Source organism: Sarcophilus harrisii, chromosome 5, assembly GCF_902635505.1.
Source record: "Sarcophilus harrisii chromosome 5, mSarHar1.11, whole genome shotgun sequence".
In the NCBI taxonomy this organism is placed as follows: domain Eukaryota; kingdom Metazoa; phylum Chordata; class Mammalia; order Dasyuromorphia; family Dasyuridae; genus Sarcophilus; species Sarcophilus harrisii.
In genome coordinates this window covers 39,425,909-39,453,569 of record NC_045430.1, presented here as the reverse complement: position 1 = coordinate 39,453,569, position 27,661 = coordinate 39,425,909, and the positions used below count along the sequence as shown (strand labels likewise).

Below are 27,661 nucleotides of genomic sequence, written 5' to 3'. Positions count from 1 at the left end.
AAAGAAACAAAGATTGAGCAATGCTGATTTTACTTCATTTAGTGTAATCACATTCTAAGAAATGTCCCATTAGTAGTATGTAGTTGCATATTATTGAAGTCTCTCTAAGAAATGTCTCCAGGCCTTTGGTCTTCTTTTCTACAACTATCTTTTAAAATAAAAACCAAACACCTTCTTTGTTATTAATTTTTATTACCAGCCTGAGATCATTCTAACTTTTGTACGTTTTGGCACCATTATTACAAGATCATGTGCCAATTTTTTTTTTTTTTTAATCTTTAGTGTTCTTTTGGATTATTTGTGATGTTTGCAGTTTCTAGGCTCCTTTGTATTTTGAATTAAGCAAGAGTCCCTTCTAGGAAATATTAATGATTAAAATCCCTACCTTTATTCACTCTCATTTTATTTGGTGTCAATAACTTGTTTAAAGAGACTGAGTTGGAGGTGCTGTAATCCTAGTTGTTATCTTTTCTTTATCTTTCTGAAATGAACTTGAGTTACATGTGACATTCTTGGGAGGCGCCTTTCCTTATTCTATTTGCCTATGCTCTTAATCTCAATGTTATCTTCCATTATCCTCTTAGAGTTATTCTATATATCCAGTCTTTTGCCAGACCTGGTCAGTTCTGTTGTCACAATATTTTCATAGAAATCCTCTCTTTTCCTATTCTTTACACATCATAATTGTTGGCATGTTGTTTCCTCCATTAGGGTGCAAGGACTATATTTGTATGGCGAGTATCCACACTTAGTGCTTGGCTCGTGTTGTTTGTTATTCGGTTATGTCAGTAATCCAGCTCTTTATGATCCCAGTTGGAGATTTTGGGGGAAAGATACTGTAGTCGTCTGACACTTCCTTCTCCAGCACATTTTAAAGAAAAAAGAAAACTGGTTCAAATAGGGTTAAGTGACTTGGTCAGGGTTTAGGAAATGTTTTAGGCCAAATTTGAATTTAGGAAGATAAATCCAATTATTTACTCTCTGTTTAGGTGCAAGTTTCTCTTTTAATGTCATGCTGTGCGTCCCAAATCCATAGTTTTCTGACTTAACTTGAAAAAAATATTTGTGATAACTAAGCACAAGATATCTATGTAGTCTACAAACCTTTGACCTCTTATTTCTTGATACAATTCAAGTAATTATTAGGTACTTAATCTCTTCTGAATCCTTTGCTAGGCATTGGGTAGTTACAAAAACCTTAAGCCTTACAAAAACCTCCTAATAGGAGGATCCTAAACCTCGAAATATATTTTTTCAGTGTGTTCCACCTTCTTAGTTTACATCAGTATATTCACCTTTAAGTTGTCATTGTGGTTAATGAAGTGATCATTATAATATGTATATATGCTGCATCTCAGTTTACAGAGCACTCCCACCATTAAAAAAGTAGAGATTATTACCATTTTATATATTAAGAAGCTATTTTACATTATAATCTACCTTTAGCCATCTGAGTGTTTTTGAAAGCTTGGCTTAAACAGGGAGAAATTTTAATATATCTTAAATGTATTTATACTAAAAGGATAGATTTGAAAGTTAATTTCAGTATATTTAACTTTAGTCAATTTTTGGCCATTGTAATGGTTTATCGCCTTTGCTGTAGAATAGATTTGATTTTGATATTTATAAATATAAAGATTTTCTTCAATTTCATAAAACAAAAAGTTGATTTATTATAGTGAAACTTTTCATCAGGTTGAAAATAAAGGTCCCTTTCCCTTCTTTCAGACTTTCATCTGAAGTCACTTCTGAGATTTCTATGTAATTTTGATTCAAATTTTTTTTTTTTTAAACAGTGTGCTAAAAAAGCTATCGTGGGTTTGTCTGTCTATAGTGGTAATCACTCATGCCTTAAAAACGCTTCACAGAAACTGGGACTGGGAATCTGAATATACCTTGTTTATGTCTGCCTTAAAGGTAGGTAAAGTGTTTTTCAATGTGATTGGAAAGCATATTTTAAAAGCACATTTGTGAAACATAATCAGCCTATTTTTGTTTTGTTTTACTTTTGACTTGGTAATAGAAGAGATTTGTAAATTCCATAGAGAGTTGATGGTATGTTTTCACTCAGTCACCTGCATTCAAGTACTTATTGATCCTAAAGTACATATCCAGACCGTATATTTTTATTTATTTATTTATTTATTTTTATTTAATAGCCTTTTATTTACAGGATATATATATGGGTAACTTTACAGCATTAACAATTGCCAAACCTCTTGTTCCAATTTTTCACCTCCTACCCCCCCCCACACCCCCTCCCCTAGATGGCAGGATGACCAGTAGATGTTAAATATATTAAAATATAAATTAGATACACAATAAGTATACCTGACCAAAACGTTACTTTGCTGTAGAAAAAGAATCAGACTCTGAAATATTGTACAATTAGCTTGTGAAGGAAATCAAAAATGTAGGTGTGCATAAATATAGGGATTGGGAATTCAATGTAATGGTTTTTAGTCATCTCCCAGATTTCTTTTTCTGGGCATAGCTAGTTCAGTTCATTACTGCTCCATTAGAAATGATTTGGTTGATCTCGTTGCTGAGGATCCAGACCGTATATTAATCCTTTCTCATGTTAAGTAAAAAAAAAAAAAAAAAAAAAATTATACTGGAATTAAAATAAGAGAATTTATTATTCATGGGTATGTATTTAGAATATATATTTCATATATTACTTTCTGATCTTAAATTGAAAATAAAACACTTTCTGCTACTGTATTAGAATTTAAAACTGAAAAGTTAATTTCAATAGTAATAGAAAATCATAGTACAAATTGAAAATTTGTTATTGGAATCCTTTGATTAAATGACAGTTTTGATACAATTAGTTTGTTAATTTTGGTGGATGGAAAATAACCACTAAAGTACTTTATTTGTGTGCTATGAGTGCATCAAATAGAATAGGGCCACATGGAAGATAACCACATAAACATTAATAGGGTAAATGTATTTTTTTTTTAATTATAACTTTTTATTGACAGAACCCATGCCTAGGAAATTTTTTACAACATTATCCCTTGCACTCACTTCTGTTCCGACTTTTCCCCTCCTTCTCTCCACCCCTTCCCCCAGATGGCAAGCAGTCCTATACATGTTAAATATGGCACAGTATATGCTAGATACAATATATGTGTGCAGAACCAAACAGTTCTCTTGTTGCACAGGAAGAATTGGATTCAAAAGATACAAATAACCCGGGAAGAAAAACAAAAATGCAAACAATTTACATTCATATCCCAGTGTTCTTTCTTTGGGTGTAACTGCTTCTGTCCATCAGTGATTAATTGAAACTGAGTTTCTCTTTGTTGAAGAAATCCACTTCCATCAGAATACATCCTCATACAGTATTGTTGTTGAAGTATATAATGATCTCCTGGTTCTTCTCATTTCACTTAGCATCAGTTCATGTAAGTGTCTCCATGCCTCTCTGTATTCATCCTGCTGGTCATTTCTTACAGAACAATAATATTCCCTAACATTCATATACCACAATTTACCCAACCATTCTCCAATTGATGGGCATCCATTCGTTTTCCAGTTTTTAGCCACTACAAACAGGGCTGCCACAAACATTTTGGCACATAAAGGTCCCTTTCCCTTCTTTAGTATCTCTATGGGGTATAAGCCCAGTAGTAGCACTGCTGGATCAAAGGGTATGCACCCTTTGATAACTTTTGGGGCATAATTCCAGATTGCTCTCCAGAATGGTTGGATTCGTTCACAACTCCACCAACAATGCATCAGTGTCCCACTTTTCCCGCATCCCCTCCCACATTCATCATTATTTTTTCCTGCCATCTTAGCCAATCTGACAGGTGTGTAGTGGTATCTTAGAGTTAGCTTAATTTGCATTTCTTTGATCAATAGTGATTTGGAACACTCTTTCATATGAGTGGAAATAGTTTCAATTTCATCATCTGAAAATTGTTTTTTCATATCCTTTGACCATTTATCAATTGGAGAATAGCTTGATTTCTTATGAATTAGAGTCAATTTCTTATAAATAGAGTCAATTTATATTTTGGTAATAAGGACTTTATCAGAACGTTTAACTGTGAAAATGTTTTCCCAGATTGTTGCTTCCCTTCTAATTTTGTTTGTATTAGTTTTGTTTTTACAAAGGCTTTTTAATTTGATGAAATAAAATTTTTTTATTTTGTGATCAATAATGATCTCTAGTTCTTCTTTGGTCACAAATTTCTTCCTCCTCCACAAGTCTGAGAGGTAAACTATCCCTATCCTATGTTCCTCTAATTTATTTATAATCTTTTTTATGCCTAAATCATGAACTCATTTTGATCTTATCTTGGTATATGGTGTTAAGTATGGGTCCATGCCTAATTTCTGCCATACTGATTTCCAGTTTTCCCAGCAGTTTTTGTCAAATAATGAATTCTTATCCCAAAAGTTAGGATCTTTGGTAATTTGGTAAAAACACTAGATTGCTGTAGATGACTATTTTGTCTTGTGAGCCTAACCTATAGTTGACTATTTTGTCTTGTGAGCCTAATCTATTCCACTGATCAGCTAATCTATTTCTTAGCTAATACCAAATGGTTTTGATGACTGCTGCTTTATAATATAGTTTTAGATCAGAAGTCCACCTTCATTTGATTTTTTTTTTCATTAATTCCCTTGAGATTCTTGACCTATTGTTTTTCCATATGAATTTTGTTGTTATTTTTTCTAGATCATTAAAATATTTTCTTGGGAGTCTGATTGTTATAGCACTAAATAAAGATTAGTTTCAGGACTATTGTTGTCTTTATTATATTCGCTTGGCCTATCCAAGAGCACTTAATATTTTTCCAATTATTTAAATATGACTTTATTTGTATGGAAAGTTTTTTGTAATTTTGCTCATATAATTTCTGACTTTCCTTTGGTAGATAGATTCCCAAATATTTTATGCTGTCGACAGTTATTTTGAATGGAATTTCTCTTTGTATGTCTTGCTGTTGGATTTTGTTGGTGATGTATGGGTAAATGTGTTATGGAAACTTTTTACTTTGATAATATGTAGATTATTTAAAGAAATAGTAAGATTTAGCTAGAAATAGTAAGTAAAAAAAATGAGGAATTAGGCTTATCAGCAATGTTAGTACATTACATCTGTATATAATTTTATACTTTTATGTATTTTTCATATCATATCACCTGTTCCTTTGTCTAAGTAATAGACTCATAGTCACAGATAGTGTCAGGAGCAGGTGTTGAACTTGTGTCTTCTGAGAGCAGCTTTTTATCCACTATTCCATGGTGTGTTTTGGTGTAAAGTTTTTGAAATGGGATGATTTTTCAGTATATATTTTTAGACTATTTAAAGATGTAAAATAAATTGGACTCATTCCTGAGTAGTGAGCAGAAATTGGTATGACTGAATAATTATAATATTTATGTATTTATTTATTTATTACAGAGCTGTAAAGCCTTACAGGGAAACAAAGTGTAGAGAAAGTAGGGGGTAGTTACATTTTTAAAAGTGTAACAGTTGCTATAGTTTCATCCTCATTCTTTATGGGTTAAATATATTCACTACTCTCTTTAGATTTCCTCCTACCTAAAATTCTTTTCATTCCTATCTTGATTTCCACTCAGTTTTGGTTCCTAGTAGTAAATATTGTTGTTTTTAAGAGTTTGCTTTCCAGGTTTTCAGCATCTGGAAGAATCACAAGGACTTAATTCTCCAGTTCTCCAATTCAATAAACATCTCTTTGCCTATAACTCAAAAGCCCAGACTTAGAAAACTTTTCCTACTCCAATCTAGCACTGCTGTCTCTTTTTTGAGAAAGAAATTTTTCCTTCTTAGGACCCCAAGCCTGGGTAATGGTCTCATTAGAAAATGCTTTGCTTTTGTGCCTTTCATGTTCCTTGCCTGTCTAGGCCTTTGAAATGAATTGTATAAGATAGATTGTTTTGGGTATTGGAGAGCTTTAATGAAGACTTGGGGTCATATCTCTTACCAGTAGTGTGATTTTTGAGCAGATTACTTTTTTGTGGGTTTCTTGGTTCATGTAAAATATTTTCTAAATCTTAATGTACAATTGGCATCAATCATTGTAAACAAGTCTCTTTTCCACCTTTATTTTAAGGACAGTAACCTTTCTTAACCTGGTCAACACTCTTTTCCACCTCCCCCTTGTTATGAACATGAGCCTTTGTTATTAGGTGAACCAAACTGACCATACCTGAGACTAGATATCTTTTCGTAGTCTATACAACATTGTTAAATGCCAAAAGAGCATCAAAATGTTTGAAAATCATAAAATAGTAATCTAAGAATCTTGAGACAGATGGAAAGGAGGTGGAGAGTGCATAATTAGGAAAACATTAAAAGAGGTAGGAAAAGAAAAAAAAAAGAACCTAAATTATATCAAAAGTAATGAGGGCATCTAGGAAGAGAATAAAGACCAGATGGATAGTTATCCGTCTTGTTTGGGCATTACAGAACTCAAGAAACATAACTGATAAACATGCAATGCAAAAGATAAAAAATAATTATATCATATTTGCCCATGGATCTTACAGCCTGATAGAGAAATTTAAATAATTTTCTATAAGGCAGGTTTCATACACTTCCTACTATGTGACCTAGGGCAAATCACCTAACCTCTTTGCATCCTCATATATAAAATAATCTGGAATAGGAAATAGCAAACCATTTCAGTATCATTGTAAGAGTGCTTCACATGAGATCATGAAGAGTCAGACATGACTGAACACAATGAAAAGAATGTGATATTGGGCATGCTGCTTTTAGCTGACAAGTTGAAGGTAGAATTGTGCAAGATTTCACAGTGGATGTCGTTCCTCATCTCAGTCTTCATGAAAGAAGAGAATTTTTATAGAACCACGAAGAGAACTTGTGGAGTACTCAGATATACAATTAGATTAAATTGGAAGATTACTTTTAGTTTGGATTGACTAGAAAAGTGAGGGGAAAAAAACTTTGAGAAAGTAGATTACAGCATTATGGAAAGCACTAAATACAAAATTTAGGACTTTAATTTTCTAAGTAACTGAGAGCGCTAGATTTTCAGCATAACATAATAAGACCTGTGTAATAGGGAAATTATTTTCTCATCAGATTGTAAGATGAGTTGGAATCAAAAGGGATGCCAGGGGTAGATTATAGAGGGAGAAATCACTAATTAAAGGTTCCTCTATCCATAATAGACAATGATCCTCTTAGGTATACTTGCATTGGAGCCAGATTCACATTTGCTCTTTATAAGAAATCAGGGCATTATCTGATTGAAAACCCTCAATAACCATAACCACTTCAAGTAGTTGTACCTTATAAATTGTCCTAGAATGCTTTCAGGGCTTCCCAGAAGTAGTTATATCTGGAATTCCTTTTCAGTGGGAGACCTTCATTTAGCAGTTAGATTTAAAAACAAATACAATGCCTGTCATTTATATTGCAGTATAATAAGACATTCAAGCAAAATATAATGAGTCCCATTAGGTCTTATATGGTTAAATTTTTTTCCCTGTATTCCAGAGTTTCCAAAGCTTTGGAACTCAGCAGCACTTTTGACTTCGCAGTTCATAATTAATCATAATTCATCTTTTTTTTCATACTTATTTGTATACATATTATATTGCCTCTTTTAAAAAGGAAAAAGACAGTAGGAAGATTGAGGGAGTTTTTGGTTATAAGTACTTAGAAATAGATTTATCATCATTATTTTTTTTTTATTAAAGCTTTTTATTCACAAACTATGCATGGGTAATTTTTCCAACATTGACCTCTGCATAACCTCCTGCCACAGATTTTCCCCTTCTTCTCCCCATCTCCTCCTCAACCTGGCAGGCAATCCAATACATGCCAAATAAGCCAAAATACATGCCAGATCTAATATGTGTATATATATTCACAAAGCCATCTGATTATGTAAGAATAATCAGATCAAGAAGGAAGAAAGAGAAAAACTGAGAAAAAAGAAACAAAATGCAAGCAAATAATTACAGAGAGAGAATGCTATTCTGTGTTCCACCCTCTGTTCCCATGGTTCTCTTTCTGGGTGTAGATGGTTCTCTTCATCATTGCACAAGTGGAACCGGTCCGAATCATCTCAATATTGAAGAGAGCCATGTCCGTCAGAATTGATCATCATATAGTCTTCTTGTTGCTGTGTATAAGAAGTTAGGAAGATGTGTGTTTCCTCTCCGCCATCTTGGCTCTGCCCCACTTTGGCATATAATCCCAATAGAAACACTGCTAGATCAAAAGGTGTGCACAGTTTGATAACTTTTTGAGCATAGTTCCAAATAGCTCTCCAGAATGGTTGGATCTGTTCACAGTTCCAACAATGTATCAGTATCCCAGTTTTCCCACATCCCCTCCAACATCATTATCTTTTCCTGTCATCTTAGCCAATTTGACAGGTGTGTAGTGATATCTCAGCGTTGTCTTGATTTGCATTTCTCTGATCAGTAGTGATTTGGAGCACCTTTTTGTGTGGCTACACATAGTTTCAATTTCTTCATCTGAAAATTGTTCAAATCTTTTGACCATTTATCAATTGTAGAATGGTTTGAACTATTATAAATTGGAGTGAGTTCTCTATATATTTTAGAAATGAGGCCTTTATCAGATCCTTTAACGGTAAAAATGTTTCCCCAGTTTATTGCTTCCCTTCTAATCTCGTCTGCATTAGTTTTGTTTGTACAAAAACTTTTCAATTTGATATAAACAAAATTATCTATTTCATGATAAATAATAATCTCTGTTTCTTCTTTGGTCACAAATTCCTTCTTCCTCCACAAATCTAAGAGGTAAGCTATCCTATGTTCTTCTAATTTGTTTATAGTATCATTCTTTATGTCTAGATCATGATCCCATTTTGACCTTATCTTGGTGTACAGTGTTAGGTGGGGGTCAATGCCAACTTTGTGCCATTTTACTGTTTTCCCAGCAGTTTTTGTCAAATAATGAATTCTTATTTCAAAAGGTGGGACTTTTTGGTTTGTCAAATATTAGATTGTATTGGTCATTGGCTATTTTGTTCTGTGAACCTAACCTATTCCACTGATCAACTAATCTATTTCTTAGCCAGTACCAAATGGTTTTGATGACTGCTCCTTTATAACATAGTTTTAGATCTGGTACAGTTAGGTCACCTTCATTTGATTTTTTTCTTCATGAATTCCTTTGAAATTCTTGACCTTTTTGTTCTTCCAGATGAATTTTATGGTTATTTTTTCTAGTTCAGTAAAATAGTTTCTTGGGAGTTTGATTGGTATAGCACTAAATAAATAGATTAGTTTAGGGGGAGTACTGTCATCTTTATTATATTTGCTCATCCTATCTAAGAGCATTTGATATTTTTCCAATTGCTTAGATCTGACTTTATTTGTGTAGAAAGTGTTTTGTAGTTTTGCTTATATAGTTCTTGATTTTCCCTTGGCAGATAAATTCCCAAATATTTTATACTATCAATAGTTATTTTAAATAGAATTTCTCTTTGTATCTCTTGCTATTGGATTATGTTAGTGATGTATAAGAATGCTGATGATTTATGTGGATTTATTTTGTATCCTGCAACTTTGCTAAAGTTGTGGATTATATCTAATAACTTTTAAAATTAATTCTCTGGGGTTCTGTAAGTATACTATCACATCATCTGCAAAGAGTGATAATTTGGTTACCTCATGGCCTATTCTTATTCCTTTAATCTCTTTCTCAACTCTTATTGCCAAAGCTAGCATTTCTTTTTTTTTTTTTTTTTTTTTTAATTTAATAGCCTTTTATTTACAGGATATATACATGGGTAACTATACAGCATTAACAATTGCCAAACCTCTTGTTCCAATTTTCCCTCTTACCCCCCACCCCTCCCTAGATGGCAGGATGACAGTAGATGTTAAATATATTAAAATATAACTTAGATACACAATAAGTATACATGACCAAAAGCAGCTATTTTGCTGTACAAAAGAATCAGACTCTGAAATATTGTACAATTAAGCTTGTGAAGGAAATCAAAAATGCAGGTGTGCATAAATATAGGGATTAGGAATTCAATGTAATGGTTTTAGTCATCTCCCAGAGTTCTTTTCTGGGCATAGCTAGTTCAGTTCATTACTGCTCCATTAGAAATGATTTGGTTGATCTAGATTTGCTGAGGATGGCCTGGTCCATCAGAACTGGTCATCATATAGTATTGTTGTTAAGTATATAATGATCTCCTGGTCCTGCTCATTTCACTCAGCATCAGTTGTGTAAGTCTCTCAGGCCTTTCTGAAATCATCCTGTTGGTCATTTCTTACAGAACAGTAATATTCCATAATATACATATACACAATTTATTCAGCCATTCTCAACTGATGGACATCCATTCAGTTTCAGTTTCTAGCCACTACAAAAGGGCTGCCACAAACATTCGTGCACATACAGGTCCCTTTCCCTTCTTTATAATCTCTTTGGGATATAATCCAGTAGTAACACTGCTGGATCAAAGGTATGCACAGTTTGATAACTTTTTGAGCATAATTCAAACTACTCTCCAAAATGGTTGGATTAGTTCACAACTCCACCAACAATGCATCAATGTCCCAGTTTTCCGCATCCCCTCCAACAATCATCATTATTTTTTCCTGTCATCTTAGCCAATCTGACAGGTGTGTAGTAGTATCTTAGAGTTGTCTTTATTTGCATTTCTCTGATTAATAATGACTTGGAGCATCTTTTCTATGACTAGAAATAGTTTCAATTTCTTCATCTGAGAATTGTCTTTGATATCCTTTGACCATTTTTAATTGGAGAATGGCTTGATTTTTTATAAATTAGAGTTAATTCTCTATATATTTTGGAAATGAGGCCTTTATCAGAACCTTTGACTGTAAAAATATTTTCCCAATTTATTGCTTCCTTCTAATCTTGTCTGCATTAGTTTTGTTTGTACAAAAACTTTTCAGTTTGGTATAATCGAAATTTTGTATTTTGTGACCAGTAATGATCTCTAGTTCTGCTTTGGTCATAAAGACCTTCCCCTTCCACAGGTCTGAGAGGTAAACTATCCTATGTTTCCTCTAATTTATTAATAATTTCATTCTTTATGCCTAGGTCATGAGACCCATTTTGACCTTATCTTGGTGTACGGTGTTAAGTGTGGATCAATGCCTAGTTTCTGCCATATTAGTTTCCAATTTTCCCAACAATTTTTATCAAACAGTAAGTTCTTATCCCAAAAGCTGGGGTCTTTGGGTTTGTCAAAGACTAGGTTGCTATATTTGTTGATTGTTTTATCCCTTGGACCTAACCTATTCCACTGATCAACTAATCTATTCCTTAGCCAATACCAAATGGTTTTGGTAACTGCTGCTCTATAATATAATTTTAGATCTGGTACAGCTAAGCCACCTTCATTTGATTTTCTTTTCATTAATTCCCTTGAAATTCTTGACCTTTTACCCCTCCATATGAATTTTGTTGTTTTTTCTAGGTCATTAAAATAGTTTTTTGGGAGTCTGATTGGTATAGCGCTAAATAAATAGATTAGTTTAGGTAATATTGTCATCTTTATTATATTTGCTTGCCCTATCCAAGAGCATTTAATATTTTTCCAATTGGTTAGATCAGACTTAATTTGTGTGAAAAGTGGTCTGTAATTTTGCTCATAAAGTTTCAGATTTTCCCTTGGCAGATAGATTCCTAAATATTTTATATTATCAGTAGTTACTTTAAATGGAATTTCTCTTTGTAACTCTGACTATTGGATTTTATTAGTGATATATAAGAATGCTGATGACTTATGTGGTTTATTTTATAACCAGCAACTTTGCTAAAGTTGTGGATTATTTCTAATAGCTTTTTAGCTTAGAATCTCTAGGGGTTCTCTAAGTATACCATCATGTCATCGACAAAGAGTGATAATTTGGCTTCCTCATTGCCTATTCTTGTTCCTTTAATCTCTTTCTCAAGCTCTTATTGCTATAGCTAGCGTTTCTAATACAATATTAAATAATATGGTGATAGTGGGCAACTTATTTCCTCAGATCTTATTGGAATGGTTGCAGTTTGTCTCCATTACATATGATGCTTACTGATGGTTTTAAATAGATGCTGCTGATTATTTTAAGGAAAAGTCCATTTATTCCTATACTCTCAAGTGTTTTTAATAGGAATGGATGTTGGATTTTATCAAATGCAAAGCTAGCATTTCTAATACAATATTAAATAGTAATGGTGATAGTCGGCAACCCTGTTTCACTCCTGATGTTATTGGGAATGGTTACAGTTTATCCCCATTACATATGATGCTTACTGCTGGTTTTAAATAGATGGTGCTGACTATTTTAAGGAAAAGGTCATTTATTCCTATACTCTCTAGTGTTTTAAAATGGGGTTTTGTTAATTTGGTTATTGATATAGTCAGTTATGTTAATAGTTTTCCTATTATTGAACCAGCCCTGCATTCCTGGCATAAATTCTATTTGGTCATGGTGTATTATCCTGGGGGTGATTATCTGTAATCTCCTAATATTTCATTTAAGATTTTAGTATCAATGTTCATTAGGGAGATTGGTCTATAATTTTCTTTCTCTGTTTTCATCCTACCTGGTTTAGGTATCAGTACCATGTCTATATCATAAAAGGAGTTTGGTAGGAGTCCTTCATTTCCTGTTCACATTTGCTCTTTTTGTTTTTTAAATGTTTGTTCTTTAAATTTGTTCTTTAAATGTTTGGTGGAATTCACATATAAATTCATCTGGTCCTGGGGATTTTTTCTTAGGGAGTTTATTGATAGCTTGTTCAGTTTCTTTTTCTAAAATGGGACTATTTAAGTAATTTATTTCCTCTTCTGTTCATCTGGGCAATCTATATATTTGTAGATATTCCTCCATTTCCTTTAGGTTGTCAAATGCATTGGCATAAAGTTGGGCAAAGTAACTCATGATTATTACCCTAATTTCCTCTTCATTTGTGGATAGTTCTCTCTTTTCATTTTTGAGATTAACAATTTGATTTTCCTCTTTCCTTTTTCTTATCAAATCAACTGAAGGTTTATCTACTTTGTTGGTTTTTTCACAAAACCAATTCTCAGTTTTATTTATTAATTCAGTAGGTTATTTTTTAGTTTCAATTTTATTGATCTCTTCTTTTATTTTTAAAATTACAAGTTTGGTATTTGGGGGCTTTTAATTTGTTCTTTTCCTAGCTTTTTTTAGTTGCAAGCCCAATTTATTTGATCTTCTCTTTCTCTATTTTATGCAAATAAACTTCTAGAAATATATAATTTCCCCTTATTACCACTTTGGCTGCATTCCACAAATTTTGGTATGTTGTCTCATTATTGTCATTCTCTTGGATGAAATTATTGATTGTGTCTATGGTTTGCTGTTTGACCCATTCATTCTTTAGGATAAGATTATTTAGTTTCCAATTTCTTTTTGGCCTATTTTTCCCTGGCCCTTTATTGAATGTAATTTTTATTGCATTGTGATCTGAAAAAAAATCTATTTACTATTTTTGTCTTTCTGCATTTGATTTTTGACGTCTTTATGTCCTAATATATGGTCAATTTTTGTATAGGTTCCATGAACTGCCAAGAAGAAAGTGTACTCCTTTCTGTCTTCCATTCAATTTTCTCCAAAGATCTATCATATCTAGGTTTTCTAGTATTCTCTTTCCCTCTTTTGAGTTCTTTCTTATTCATTTTATGGTTTGATTTATCTAGTTCCGAGAGAACAAGGTTGAGCTCTTCCATTATTATAGCTTTGCTGTCTGTTTCTTTTTGCAACTCTCTTAATTTCTCCTTTGGGTATTTAGATGCTACACCACTTGGTGCATATATGTTTGATATTGATATTGCTTCATTATCTGTGGTACCCTTTCGCAAAATATAATTTCCTACTTTATCTCTTTTAATCAGATCAATTTTTGCTTTTGCTTGATCTGCAATGAGAATGGCTACCCCTGCTTTTTTTACTTCACCTGAAGCATAATAGATTCTAGTCCAGCCTTTTACCTTTACTCTGTATATATCGCTCTGCTTTAAATGTGTTTTTTGTAAACAGCACATTGTAGGCTTCTGGCTTTAATCCAGTCTGCTATACACTTAAGTTTTCCCCATTCACATTTACACTTAAAAGTACTAATTCTGTATTTCCTGCCTTCTTATTAACCCCAAATTATACTTTTCTCTTTCCTTTTCTCCTTTTCTTCCTCCCCAGTAATACTTTCCTCAAGCAATTCTCCCTCTTTAGAAACCCTCCCCCTTTCTTTTGTTTTTCTTTCTTTCTTTCTTTCTTTTTTTTTTTAATATAACTTTTTATTGACAGAACATATGCCTGGGTAATTTTTTACAACATTATCCCTTGCACTCACTTCTGTTTCGACTTTTCCCTTCCCTCCCTCCACCTCCTCCCCTAGATAGCAAGCATTCTTATACATGTTAAATATGTTATTGTATATCCTAAATACAATATATGTGTGCAGAACCGAACAATTCTCTTTTTGCACAGGGAGAATTGGATTCAGAAGGTAAAAATAACCTGTAAAGAAAAACAAAAATGCAAACAGTTAACACTCATTTCTCAGTGTTCCTTCTCTGGGTGTAGATGATTCTGTCCATCATTGATCAATTAGAACTGAGTTAGATCTCTTTGTCGAAGATACCCACTTCCATCAGAAACATTTCTCTACAGTTCGTTGTTGAACTATTAGTCTCCTGGTTCTTTTTCATAACATCCAGTTCATTGGGCTTGGTTCATGTAAGGTCTCCCAAGCCTCTTGTTTAAACTGCTGGTCTTTATTACAGAAAATAATATTCCATAACTTCCCACAATTTCCCAACCATTCTCCAATTGGGGGATCCATTCATTTTTCAGTTTCACCAAAAGGATCCACAACCATTTTACTTTATGGTCCCTTTCCCTTCCTTAGTATTTCCAAAGGGTATGCACAGTTTGGACATAATTCCAGATTGCTCTCCAGAATGGCTGGATTTGTTCACAACTCCAATAACAATGCATCAATTTCCCACTTTTCCTGTATCCCTTCCAATATTCATCATTATATTTTCCTGTCATCTTGGCCAATCGACGGGTTTGGTATTCTCAGAGTTTTTAATTTTCATTTCTCTGATTAATAAATATTTACCAAATTTTCATATGACTGAAATAGTTTTAATTTCTTCATCTGAATTTCTGTTCATATCCTTTGACCATTTATCAATTGGAGAATGGCTTGATTTCTTTATAAATTAGAGTCAATTCTCTATATATTTTAAAGAACCTTTATCAAATCTTGTGTAAAAATGTTTTCCCAGTTTATTGTTTCCCTTAATTTTATTTTTGTTTTGTACAAAAAACTTTTTCAAGTTGATATAACAAAATTTTCATTTTGTAGTCAATAGTGATCTCTAGTTATTTTTGGTCATAAATTCCTTTCTCTTCCACAGGTCTGAAGGTAAACTATCCTATGTTTAATTTTTTATAATCTCATTCTTTATCCTGGTCTAACCCATTTTTGACCTTATCTTGGTGTACAGTGTTAAGGGGTGGGAGGCCTAGTTTCCCATACTAATTTCCAATTTTCCCAGCAGTTTTTGTCAAAAAACATGTTATCCCCAAAACGGGGTCTTTGGTTTTCAAACCTACATAATTAAAAGTTATTGGCTGTTTGTCCTTAACCTAACCTATTCCTTGATCAACTAGTCTATTTCTTATAACCCAAATGGTTTTATAACTGCTTTATCATATAATTTTAGATCTTGAACAGCAAAACCTTCATTTGATTTTTTTTTTCATTAATTCCCGAAAATTCTTGACCTTTTGTTTTCCATATGAACTTTGTTGTTTTTTTCAAGGTCATCAAAATAGTTTTTGGGGTCTGATTGGATGCGCTAAATAAATAGATTAGTTTAGGTAATATTGTCATCTTTATTATATTTGCTCTCCCAATTCGAGAGCATTTTAATATTTTTCCAGTGGTAGATCAGACTTAATTTGTGTGGAAAGTGTTTTGTTATTTTGCTCATAAATTTCTGATTTTCCATTGGCAGATAGATTCCTAAATATTTTATACAATCAGTAGTTACTTTTGGAATTTTCTTTTGTAACTCTCATTTGGTTTTTTTTAATGCTATATAAGAATGCTAATGACTTATGTGGGTTTTTTTATAACCTAATTTTAAAATTATGGATTATTGCTAATAGGTTTTTAGTAGAATCTCTGGGGTTCTCTAAGTATACCATCATATCATCAGCAAAGAGTGATAATTTGGTTTCCTCATTGCCTATTCTTATTCCTTTAATCCCTTTCTCAACTCTTATTGCCAAAGCTAGCATTTTTAATACAATATTAAATAGTAATGGTGATAGTCGGAAACTTTGTTTCACTTCTGATCTTATTGGGAATGGTTGCTGTTTGTTCCCTTTACATATGATGCTTACTGCTGGTTTTAAAAAGATGCTACTGATTATTTTAAGGAAAAGTCCATTTATTCCTATACTCTCAAGTGTTTTTAATAGGAATGGATGTTGGATTTTATCAAATGCTTTTTCTGCATCTATTGAGATGATCATATGGTTTTTGTTACTTTGGTTATTAATATGGCCAATTATACTGATAATTTTCCTAATATTGAACCAGCCCTGCATTCCTGGTATAAATCCTATTTGATCGTGGTATATCATCCTAGGGATGATTTTCTGTAGTATTTTTGCTAATATTTTATTTAAGATTTTAGTATCAATATTCATTAGGGAGATTGGTCTATAATTTTCTTTCTCTATTTTCAACCTACCTGGTTTAGGTATCAGTGCAATGTCTGTGTCATAAAAGGAATTTGGTAGGACTCCTTCATTCCCTTTTTTTTTCAAATAGTTTATAAAGCATTGGGACTAATTGTTCTTTCAATGTTTGGTGGAATTCACATGTAAATCCATCTGGTCCTGGGTATTATTTTTTTAGGGAGTTAATTAATAGCTTGTTCTCTTTCTTTTTCTGAAATGGGACTATTTAAGCAATTTACTTCCTCCTCTGATAATCTGGGAAGCCTATATTTTTGGTGGTAGTCATCCATTTCGCTTAGGTTATCAAATTTATTGGCATAAAGTTGGGCAAAGTAACCCCTTATTATTTCTTTAATTTCCTTTTCATTGGTGGAAACTTCTCCCTTTTTATTTTTAAGACTATTAATTTGATTTTCCTCTCCTTTTTCTAATCAGATTTACCAAAGGTTTATCAATTTTCTTGATTTTTTCACAAATCCAACTCTTTTTTTATTTATTAGTTCAGTATTTTTTTTTACTTTCAATATTATTAATTTCTCCTCTTAATTTTAGAATTTCAAGTTTAGTAATTAATTGGGGGTTTTTAATTTGGTCTTTTTCTAGCATTTTAAGTTGCAAGCCCAATTCATTGACCTTCTCTTTATTTTATTCAAGCAAGCCTCTAAGGATATAAAATTTCGCCTTATTAACGCTTTGGCTGCATCCCACAAATTTTGGTATGATGTCTCACCGTTGTCATTATCTTGAGTGAAATTATTAATTTTGTTTATAAGTTGCTGTTTCACACAATCATTTTTTAAGATGAGATTATTTAGTTTCTATTTACTTTTTGCTCTATTTACCCCTTTTTGTTGAATGTAATTTTTATTGCAATGTGATCTGAAAAGAAAGCATTTATTATTTCTGCCTTCCTGCATTTAATTTTTAGGCCTTTATGTCCTAATATATGGTTAATGTTTGTGTATGTGGAATTGCTGAGAAGAAAGTATACTCCTTTATGTCACCATTCAGTTTTCTCCAGAGATCTATCACACCTAATTTTTCTAATATCCTATTTACCTCTTTAATGTCTTTCTTATTTGTTTTGTTATTTGATTTATCTAAATCTGAGAGTGCAAGATTGAGATCTCCCGCTATTATAGTTTTGCTGTCTATTTCTTCTCCCAACTCTCTTAACTTCTTTCTCCTTGAGGAAGTTAGATGCTATACCACTTGGTGCATATATATTTAATACTGATATTGCTTCACTGTCTATGGTACCCTTTAGCAAGATATAGTTTCCTTCCTTATCTCTTTTAATTAGATCAATTTTTGCTTTTGCTTGATCTGAGATAAGGTTGGCTACCCCTGCTTTTTTGACTTCACCTGAAGCATAATAGATTCTGCTCCAGCCTTTTACCTTTACTCTGTATGTATTTCCCTGTTTTAAATGTGTTTCCTGTGAACAACATATTGTAGGGTTCTGACTTTTGATACAGTCTGCTATCTGCCTTCTCTTTATGGGAGAGTTCATCCCATTCACATTTACTGTTAAAATTACTAATTCTGTATTTCCTGCAATCCCAATATCCCCAGATTATGCTTTTCTTTTTCTTCCCTCCTTCCCCCCTTCTCTAGTATTAAACTTATTGGTCCCACTTGAGTCACCCAGCTCTCCCTCTTTAGTATCTCTCTCTCTCCTCCCTTTGAATCCCTTCCCCTTTCTTGTACCCTTCCCTTATTTCTCTTTTTCCTTTTCCCTTTTTCCTCTCCCACTTTTTAATGAGGTGAGAGAAAAAATCCTGCTCTATTTTTGTTCAAACAGCTCCTTTTCCTTTTTTCTTGTTCTCTTTGGGATACAAACCTAGTGGTAATTGTGCAAAAACTTTTATATTTCATGTAATCAAAATTATTTATTTTACTTCCCATGATGTTCTGTATCTCTTCTTTATAAGCCCTTCCCTTATCCATAGATCTGAAAAGTACATTTTTCTATGCTCTCTTAATTTACTGGTCAATACCCTTTATGTTTAAGTCACTTGGACCTCTTGGTAAGGTTGTATATGTGTGTTGGTAAAGAATTGGAGATCAAGGGGATGCTTATTAATTGAGGAATGTCTGAACTTATAGTGTATGATTTTGAGGAAATATTAGTGTGTTACTAGAAATGAGAAGGGAGATGATTACAGAAAAACTGGGAAGATAAATATGAATTCATGCAAAATGAAATGAGCAGGACCAGGAGCTACATATGTCTTTAAGTATTTTGGGGTTTGATAGGATAGGAATATTAAAAGGGAAATTTTCTTCCCACCTAATAAAGATTCATTGTTTCCTCATGTTTATTGCCCTTTTAGAAAGGTGTCATGTACTTAAACAAAGGTACAAGTACTCCTAATAGTACAGGTCACAATATATCTATGCCTTGTCTTTCTATCATTTTTATCTCATAAAGTTTTCTGTAGAGAATATACCCAAGAGACATTCCTCTGTCTGATTCTTTTAATATTTACAATAGCAATTATTAATATTTACAATTTAGCAATGTGGATACTGTTTATATTATTCATGATTCTTTATTCATAAAGCTCCTAAAAATGTGTTTTTTCTTTAATGTTAAGAACATAATCCTGTTAGGGATGTACTATCTCAAAGGTAAAATGGCAATTAACTATAATTACTATTTTCATATAGCTGGATCTCCTGGCAGGAAGAGAATGTAGTTAATTCCCAGTCACAAAGTTCCTCTAAGGCAGTTTTCTGAGTTTATAATTCATTGTTTCTTAGTCTACATATTAAAAAGTGATCTCACTTCCTCTCCCCCCTTCCCCCCCAAAAAAAAGGATCTTCTGCATTCTAAACATCCCTGTATTAAAAAACCATTTTTTTTTGCATTTTTATGTTTTCTACTGAGAATATTTGATACCTTAAAGTATATTGTACTTAATGGAGTTGTTGAAAGAACAATGGATTTGGTGTTAGAAGATCTCTTGTATTTTGAGTAACAGCTTCCATCACTTATTAATTATGTAAACATAGATCTCTCTGTCCTTATTTGTAAGATAGAAATAATAAACTACCTACTAACATCACAGTATGTGTGTGTGTGTGTGTGTGTGTGTGTGTGTGTGTACACAGACACACACATATATTATATATATGGGGGGGAGAGAGAAAACCTTAAAGATGGTATATAAATATGTTAGGACTATGTAAGCATTAAAAAGAGCTATATAAACTGGACATCTCATATTTACATTATTTTTTCATGTACTTTGTATATTTAAGGTAAATAAAAATAACGCCAAATTATGGAATAATGTGGGTCATGCTTTGGAAAATGAAAAGAATTTTGAGAGAGCCTTAAAATACTTCCTACAGGCAACACATGTTCAGCCAGGTAAGTAGTATTTGTTCTCAAGCAATTATTAGTAGTTTATTATGATTATTTTTTAATTTGATGATACTTAAAGAGTAAGGACTATTTTTTGTAATAAATTATCTGAGTTTTCCAAAAATTCTATCCTATCAAGTGCTTCATTGCAATTTTGAATTATCCATTGCTGTGGCTTGGGAATAATTTTTGCCTTAGGGATGTGAAAGGTAAAGTTCTTCTTATCTTGATTGCTTACTATCTGTAAGATCTTGAGCAAATCTCTTAAAACCTTTTGTGATTCAATTTTCTTATTAGTGGGAGATATAAACTAGATGATTTTTTCCCCCTCTTTTAACTGGATCTGTGATTTCCTTGGTGTAGGAATCCCTAGAAAAGAAACTCCATCATTACTTTGCTTTTTATGGTTATAGAAAATTGTTTGGGGCCCTAAGAGGTTAACTGACTTCTTCTAGTTCAGTAAGTATCAGGGAGAAATTTGAACCTAACTCTTTCTGATTGATAGCAATCTGCCTTTCAGGCAAGTTGGTCTTTAGTACTTCTGCCACATTAATATGAACCAATTCAGAGTGAAATAAGCAGGAATAGGAAAACAGTATACTCAGTGAATATAACAGTGTAAATAGAAAGAAGAATCACCAAAATGGCTCTGAATAAGGAGAATGTGTCTTCTTCATTTTTTTCTTTGAAGTCCTGAACTACTACGAAGATGGTACATGCAATATTGGTGTATTGTTTACTTTCACTTTATTATTTTCTCTTTTAATTTTTGTCATAGGGGTAGCTCTCTAGGTGAGGTAAGGAAATGAACATGATGAAAAATGTGTGTGTGTGTGTGTGTGTACATATATGTACATATATGTACACACACATCCAATAAAAAAATTTTTAAAAATAAAGTTAAATCATTCCTTGTTTCATAGGGAACTCTCCAAAGAGCTGAGATTTTAGAAAAAATCTATAAAAATTAGGACCAGAAGAATATAACCAATAGGGTACAAAGAGATGAACACAAGACTTACAAAAATTTTACTAAGCTAAAAATCCATGTTTGAGTAGAGCTTTCCAAAATAATGCTAAGGAAAATAAAAGATTTCTTTGGAGAAGTAAAGCAAAGAAGGAAGGAATCAGTCTAATGCCTAAGACAGATGTTAGTATTAAGGGATAATTGAGTAAGTAGAAATACTCATCCTTGTTTTGCTTCCATCTCTGTCAGAAAATAATCTTTAATTCTCTTAACTATTTGTATAATAATTTTTTCTGATACATAATTTTAATGGTTTTGGCATTTTTGCTAAATTGTTGAGTCTTAAGGGAAACCTGGAGAGTAAAGAGAGATGATAGAAAATAAGAAAAGGTAAAAGTTCACCTTTTTTTTGGGGGGGGGGGATAATGAGAAGTTGAGAGAAGATGGCTTATAACTTTGTTTTACAGAATCAGAATCTAGAAAGAGTCCTAGGCTAGGGAGACAGGTGAAATTGATTTATTTCTTGCAGATAATTACTATTAATTAGTAATTGCTATAATTACTATTCAGAAAAGTTTGAGAGATTGTTTGGGCAGAGATTAAAAATTAGATAAAATTCAGTAAGAATAAATTTAAAAGTTTTGTACTTAGGTTTAAAAAAAGCAAATTGAGAGTAGGATAAAAATGGCAAATTTATATGAAAAATACAAAGTGTTCTTAAATTGATTGCTCGGGTTAATAGGAACCAATTGTGGGGTACAGATGACATGAAATATTTATATTTCACTATGTACACTAGAAGAAATATTTCTAAGTTTCTAAGATAAGAGCAGTGTGTATGTCTCTCTTCTGTGTTGGTTAAAGAACTTTTAGAGTATTATATTCAGTCCAGAATGCTCCATTTTAGTTGGGACATTGTCAAACAGGAATTGAGTACACAGAAAAATAGGATGAGAAGACAGGTTATGCAACTAACTAGATGAAGGATTTGAGGTTTTGTCCAATTACAGAAGGATACAGGGTAGCAGTATGTGTGTACCTGTAAGGCATTCCACTAAACTTGAGGCAAAGAAATGCAGGGGTCAGTTCTACTTCCCCAAAAGTCACTTGAGGTATTGAGAAGATCCTGAGATAGAGAAGTCTAGCCCCCAGGGTGATTGCAATCAAGAAAAAGACTCCAAAAGTGTACAATAGGAGAATATGAAGAAAAGAGACTGAAATCACCAAAGATCTCAGGAGTAAGAAAACTCAGTTAAAGACCTTGAGCGTAAGCAAAGAAACCAGTAAGGAAGATATTAAGTCTGAATCCAAGGTTAAACTATATTATATGAAAAGCTGTTAATGCAACAAGGAATGCTTGTTCTGAACATGTTTGTTTAATATGAAGAATGCCTTAATGATTTGATCTTTCAAATGGAATAGGCTGCCTTTTGAGGTAATAAAGTTTCTCTCACCATTGATATTCAAGGAGGGACGAGATGGTCATGCTTATTTATCATAAATGTTCTAGAAAAACTTTCTGTACTGGATGATTTCTGAGGATCTTGAAACTCTATGAAGAAGTAAATAAAATTTAAAATTTTTTTGAGCTTTTGCAGTATGCCTTGGTAAAGAAATGTTTGTCTGTCTTTCCCTATTCTTCTTGTCCTCTTTGTACTTTTCTCATTTAATGGAAAAGGTTTAGCTTTATGTACTGAAGTCTTGGGAGAGGAGGTCTCTTACTCATTGGTCAGTTAGAAAAACTGGATGCATAGAAATCTTGAGGCTAGGTAAAATACTGTCACTCTTTTTCACCATATTCCAGATCTTAATTTATGCTATTGGCATAGGAAGACTTTTTCTCCCAAAGTGCTAATACATGGTTCCTCAATACATGGTCCCTGCCTTCAAAGAGTTTACAATTTGAGAGAAAAAAAAATCATAATACAAATTAGAATAAAAACAGTGTAAAATGGTGTGAATGTCATTGTCTCTTGCTGGGTTCCCTACAGGAGGAACTATTATCACCTGTTAAATACTTATTGTATACTACAGGGTGAAGTCTCTAGAACAATACATGTTTTTGTTTTGTTTATATATGTGCTATATAATACTGTTTTATTTAGTCATATATATTATATAAGTAGTATTGTTCATAAGATACTTTTATATGAAGCTATCAAATGTTTTATTTTAGATGATATTGGGGCTCACATGAATGTAGGAAGAACTTATAAAAATTTAAATAGAACCAAAGAAGCTGAGGAATCTTATATGATTGCTAAATCACTGATGCCACAAGTAAGTAATATTATTTTTTTAAACTTTATTCTAGTTAAGTTTTACTATAGCACAAACATTTTTTATTAAGTTCTTTTTTTCTTGCATTTACAATCCAATAAAAATAGTAATACTCCAAAAAAAAGCTATCATTTCTAGCCATTTTAGATTTTTATAGTACAAAAATACAGAGTGCCTCAAATAGGGTAGCTTTAAACATTAATAACTTAAAATTACACTAAGATTTTTGGGAAACCTTGTATGTTTTAATTAACTCATTAAATGACTCAAGTTATTGATATTTTCTACAGTCTTATTAATACACTTTACATTTCATACTTAATTTCATTAAAATATTACTTTTGTTTGTATTTTAACAAACCAACATTTTTAATTCTCTTAAAAAAAATGAAGGGATTTAACTTTCTAAATTCCCAACCCAAACAGGTCTGAGATATCCGTAATTTTTTTCTTATACCTCACTACATTGTTATAAAATATAAATAATAAACCATCTCACAGAAGGGATTTTTTTCAAAAAGCATTCTAAAGGGCTAGTACAGATCTTTTCCACCTAAGGTACCACAAAATAGTCATTAATATTCATATCTTATAGAGCAGAAAAAGCACTAATAATGTCTGATTTTGCCCAAGTCATGTAACAACAATTTCCTTTTCTATAAAATGAGAGAACTAGATGAGTTCCTTTTTATATATTATAATTCTATGATTAGATTATATATACTTAACGTGTTATATAGGTAGTTTGTTAAATGTTTAACTTCTAGGCAAGTAATCTGTGTATAGGAAAGTTCAGTTAATCAGAATAATTCAGCTAAATTATTATTATTTAACTATTCTGACAAATTATAGTTTACTGTCACTCAGAAATAAGGCATTTCTTCTTTCCCAACCATGAATAATTTTTGTTGTAGCAGCAACTTAATTAAAAGGCTGTGTATGAATTTCAAAAGATGTTCATTTGTGAAATGAAACCAGTCATTGACAGAACTATATGCTTCTCATCTGTAACTACTATAAAATTGATTGTTTATTCTTTGTAAGACATACCAAGAACTAATTTTCAGTGTCTTCTCAAGTTAAATCAGTTAAACCCAATTCTAGAATCTTCTACCAAGACTGATAGATTAGAAATTGGTGATGTGGTGAAAAGTTCTGTGATGGCAAACCAGCAGAAAATGGGGCAGTCTTGGGTTTCTCTGCACTTAGCTTGGTTGGTCCTTGGACAGCAGCATACTCCTTCTTTTACTTGAAAGCAGAGTGGAACCTTCCAGAATTTGTACTCCACTGGGTCTAGCTTTTGAGAATCCACTATGAAAATTTTGTCACTAGTGTCAGCTACAAAAGAGAAACTCTGCAAGTAATTAAGCTTATACTTCAGACTAAATCAGAATATTGTATGACTTGATGACTTTCTTAATGCAAAGGTAAGAAAAGATGGCAACAGGAAAAAAAATAGTACAAAAATATGTCAGGAATAATGAATGAAAAACACCAAAACTTGTATTTTACAAAGAAACTTCCTGCCAAATATATTGTGATTCTTCGAATCATAAGTTCCTGTCTACAGTAAGCACCAGCTAAAGTCACCAAAAAAGATGAAACTGACTTACTTAGGCTAATCCTTAGAAAGCTACTCTTTTGTTATTTTCATCCTAAAAGAATACAGATTATAAATATTTTGTACAGAAATGTATAGAGAGCAGTTTCCGTCTCATTTCTACTACTAGTCATTGAAACAGCTCTCATCTAATGAATAAATAATACTTCTGCCCAGTCTCTTACCCACTGACCTTTACAGCAGATAGGAAGGAGATGTGAATGAGAGTGAGGTTAAAGAGAATTTACTGTAGTTTGTAATGAAGGGACACAAAAAGTGTATTGGGGCTGGAAATAAGCTACTTTTACAAAACAGAATATACAGCATGCTAACAAGAGATTCATATTACTTAAAATCTTATGTGCCCACACTAAAGACAAATAAGGACAAAAGTAAGAGAATAATAAAGAAGACAAAATAGAGATGTGAAAAACAGCAGTATTGGACCAGTGTATATAGAATACATACATGTATTTTAGATGTATCAAAGTTATGAAGCATTGAGGAATTAATTCATAGTGTATTTGAAAAAGAGAACCAGGACTTCCTTATTAGTCTTCTAGCTTCAAGATTCTCTCCCCTTCATATTTAATAGTAATTTTAAGTACAGATCTGATCATGTCATACTCATAATCATAAAACTTCAGAGATTCCCTGTTGCCTTTAGAGAAAAAAAACGAAAAAATATAAACACCCTTTCTTTTAACTTTTAAAGTCTATCACAACCTGACCTTAACCTGTATTTCCAGCTTCCTTGTAGATTGTGCTTTTTTTTTTTTTTAACATATTCTGCAATCCAATCAGACTGTTTTATATGCTATTCATCATATTTGATGAACTTTGTTGTTGCTGGGTTTTTTTTTTTTTTTATAAAGATTGGATCTTTCTGAGGGTCTAGGAAGAAGACTATATGAAAAACTTAGGAAGTAGATGATATATATAATTATAAAGGTAATATTTTACTTAAAACTAAAAGGAAGATAGTCCTCTCAGTGTTCCTTTGTGAAGCATAAAGCAGAAGTATGCCTGCCAAAGGTATTTACCATTGTCATGAAGGAGATTTGTGCAAAATTCAGATTAAAGATGGATTCTTCCCAATTGTCGAGACTCACCAAATATTCCTGTTAGTTGCTAATATTTTGCATATTGCATAAAGGAAAAAAACACATTGATCCATAATCATCCTCCCCCAAAAATCTGCCCTAACCATCCACCAGAATGAAAAATCCAGTGATTAATATCTGTTGCTCAGATTATGACAGCAGTTGAATAGAGAACCTGTAGAATTTATATATAAACTACAAATGGACAACAAATTGGGCCCAGGATCAAACAGGAGAATGGATTGGATTGTCTGTGGAAAATTTCAGAGCATCTTTAATAACACCAAACTTCTTCAAATGAATCCTGTCTTTTTTTAATTTTGATATTCTGCTATATGGCTTTGAATCACAGAACACTACAGCCTTCAATAGATTAAAATTGAATCAAGCACTTTCATTTCTCTGATTTTTGTTATATAAGTTTTAATCTCTCAAAAGGTATTAGAATGAATGAATTAATAAATAAAAGAATTGATGGAGCATTCTTATTATGTACTAAGCACTGAGGATCCAAATTGAAATGTTATTATAGGAGACAACACATACAAGGTTTTATTTCAGGACAGATGGAAATTCACAGAGTTCCATAGTGTTATGGCAGGGAAAGAGGACACAGCTAAGGAATCTGGAGGACACAGCTGCAAGGAAGGTGGTAAGATCTAGTATCCTTGAAGAAGGATACCTGTTGAGAAGATGGCTCCCTAACTTTTTGAAATAGTTTCACTAGCCATGTCTACTCTCCAGACCTAAGGTGGAGTGGCCCAGGATCTGGGAGGTTAAGAGTTCAACCTATTCTGCTTCTGGTGCCCAGAAAGAAAATATTTTTAATGGGCTGGTCATATGATGAGAGTGAGGGATGTTCTATTAGCATGTTTATGATATTTTTAAAAGTTGAGCAGGGAGGTGAGGAACAAGAAACACAGCTCTATGACAAATTTATGGGAAGACATAGATGAGTCCCAAGGATAAACGGATGTGAATGGACCAAAATATGCATTTTTGTAGGGCAAGACCATGCCAAAATCATAAATCATTTGCATAACATTTTGTTCTTTTTAAATGGATTTTATATTTTTAGTAATGCCACTTATTAAAATCATCCTGAGTGGATATTTTATATATATGGCTTTTAATTTAGTTGCCTGATATGAATGCCTCATCTCTCACTTGAAATTTGTTTTGCCTTGGTACTATAAATCATAAAAGTACTTTTTCTTTTAACCAGATTATTCCAGGCAAAAAATATGCTGCACGAATTGCTCCTAACCATTTAAATGTTTATATTAATCTTGCCAACTTGATTCGTGTAAACGAGTCTCGACTTGAAGAAGCAGATCAATTGTATCGACAAGCAATTAGTATGCGACCAGATTTCAAACAGGCTTATATTAGCAGGTATTGCTTTAATTTGTACTATTCTTATATAAGGTTGTCTGTTTTGTCTTTGCAAATGATTGTGACTGAATTAGAAATAATACTTTTTTTTCCCCATAGTTGAGGGAGGGAGGAGGAAGCAAAAACCTATGAAGATTCATCTCATCGGTAGTTCCTTAATTATGAATGATGTATGTCTCCTAATTCTTTGC

General features: G+C 32.5%; 1 protein-coding gene across 4 annotated transcripts in view; it reads left to right on the top strand.

The window, feature by feature from the left end:
- TMTC3 (transmembrane O-mannosyltransferase targeting cadherins 3) overlaps positions 1 to 27,661 on the top strand; it is an 83,583-nt gene that overhangs the window by 49,690 nt on the left and 6,232 nt on the right. For all 4 annotated transcript variants that reach the window (XM_031939712.1, XM_031939714.1, XM_031939713.1 and 1 more), the window contains 4 exons: positions 1,797 to 1,917; positions 20,020 to 20,131; positions 23,269 to 23,372; positions 27,301 to 27,470. In XM_031939712.1, coding sequence (XP_031795572.1) covers positions 1,797 to 1,917; positions 20,020 to 20,131; positions 23,269 to 23,372; positions 27,301 to 27,470 — 507 coding nt within the window. The remainder of the gene's footprint in view (positions 1 to 1,796; positions 1,918 to 20,019; positions 20,132 to 23,268; positions 23,373 to 27,300; positions 27,471 to 27,661) is intronic.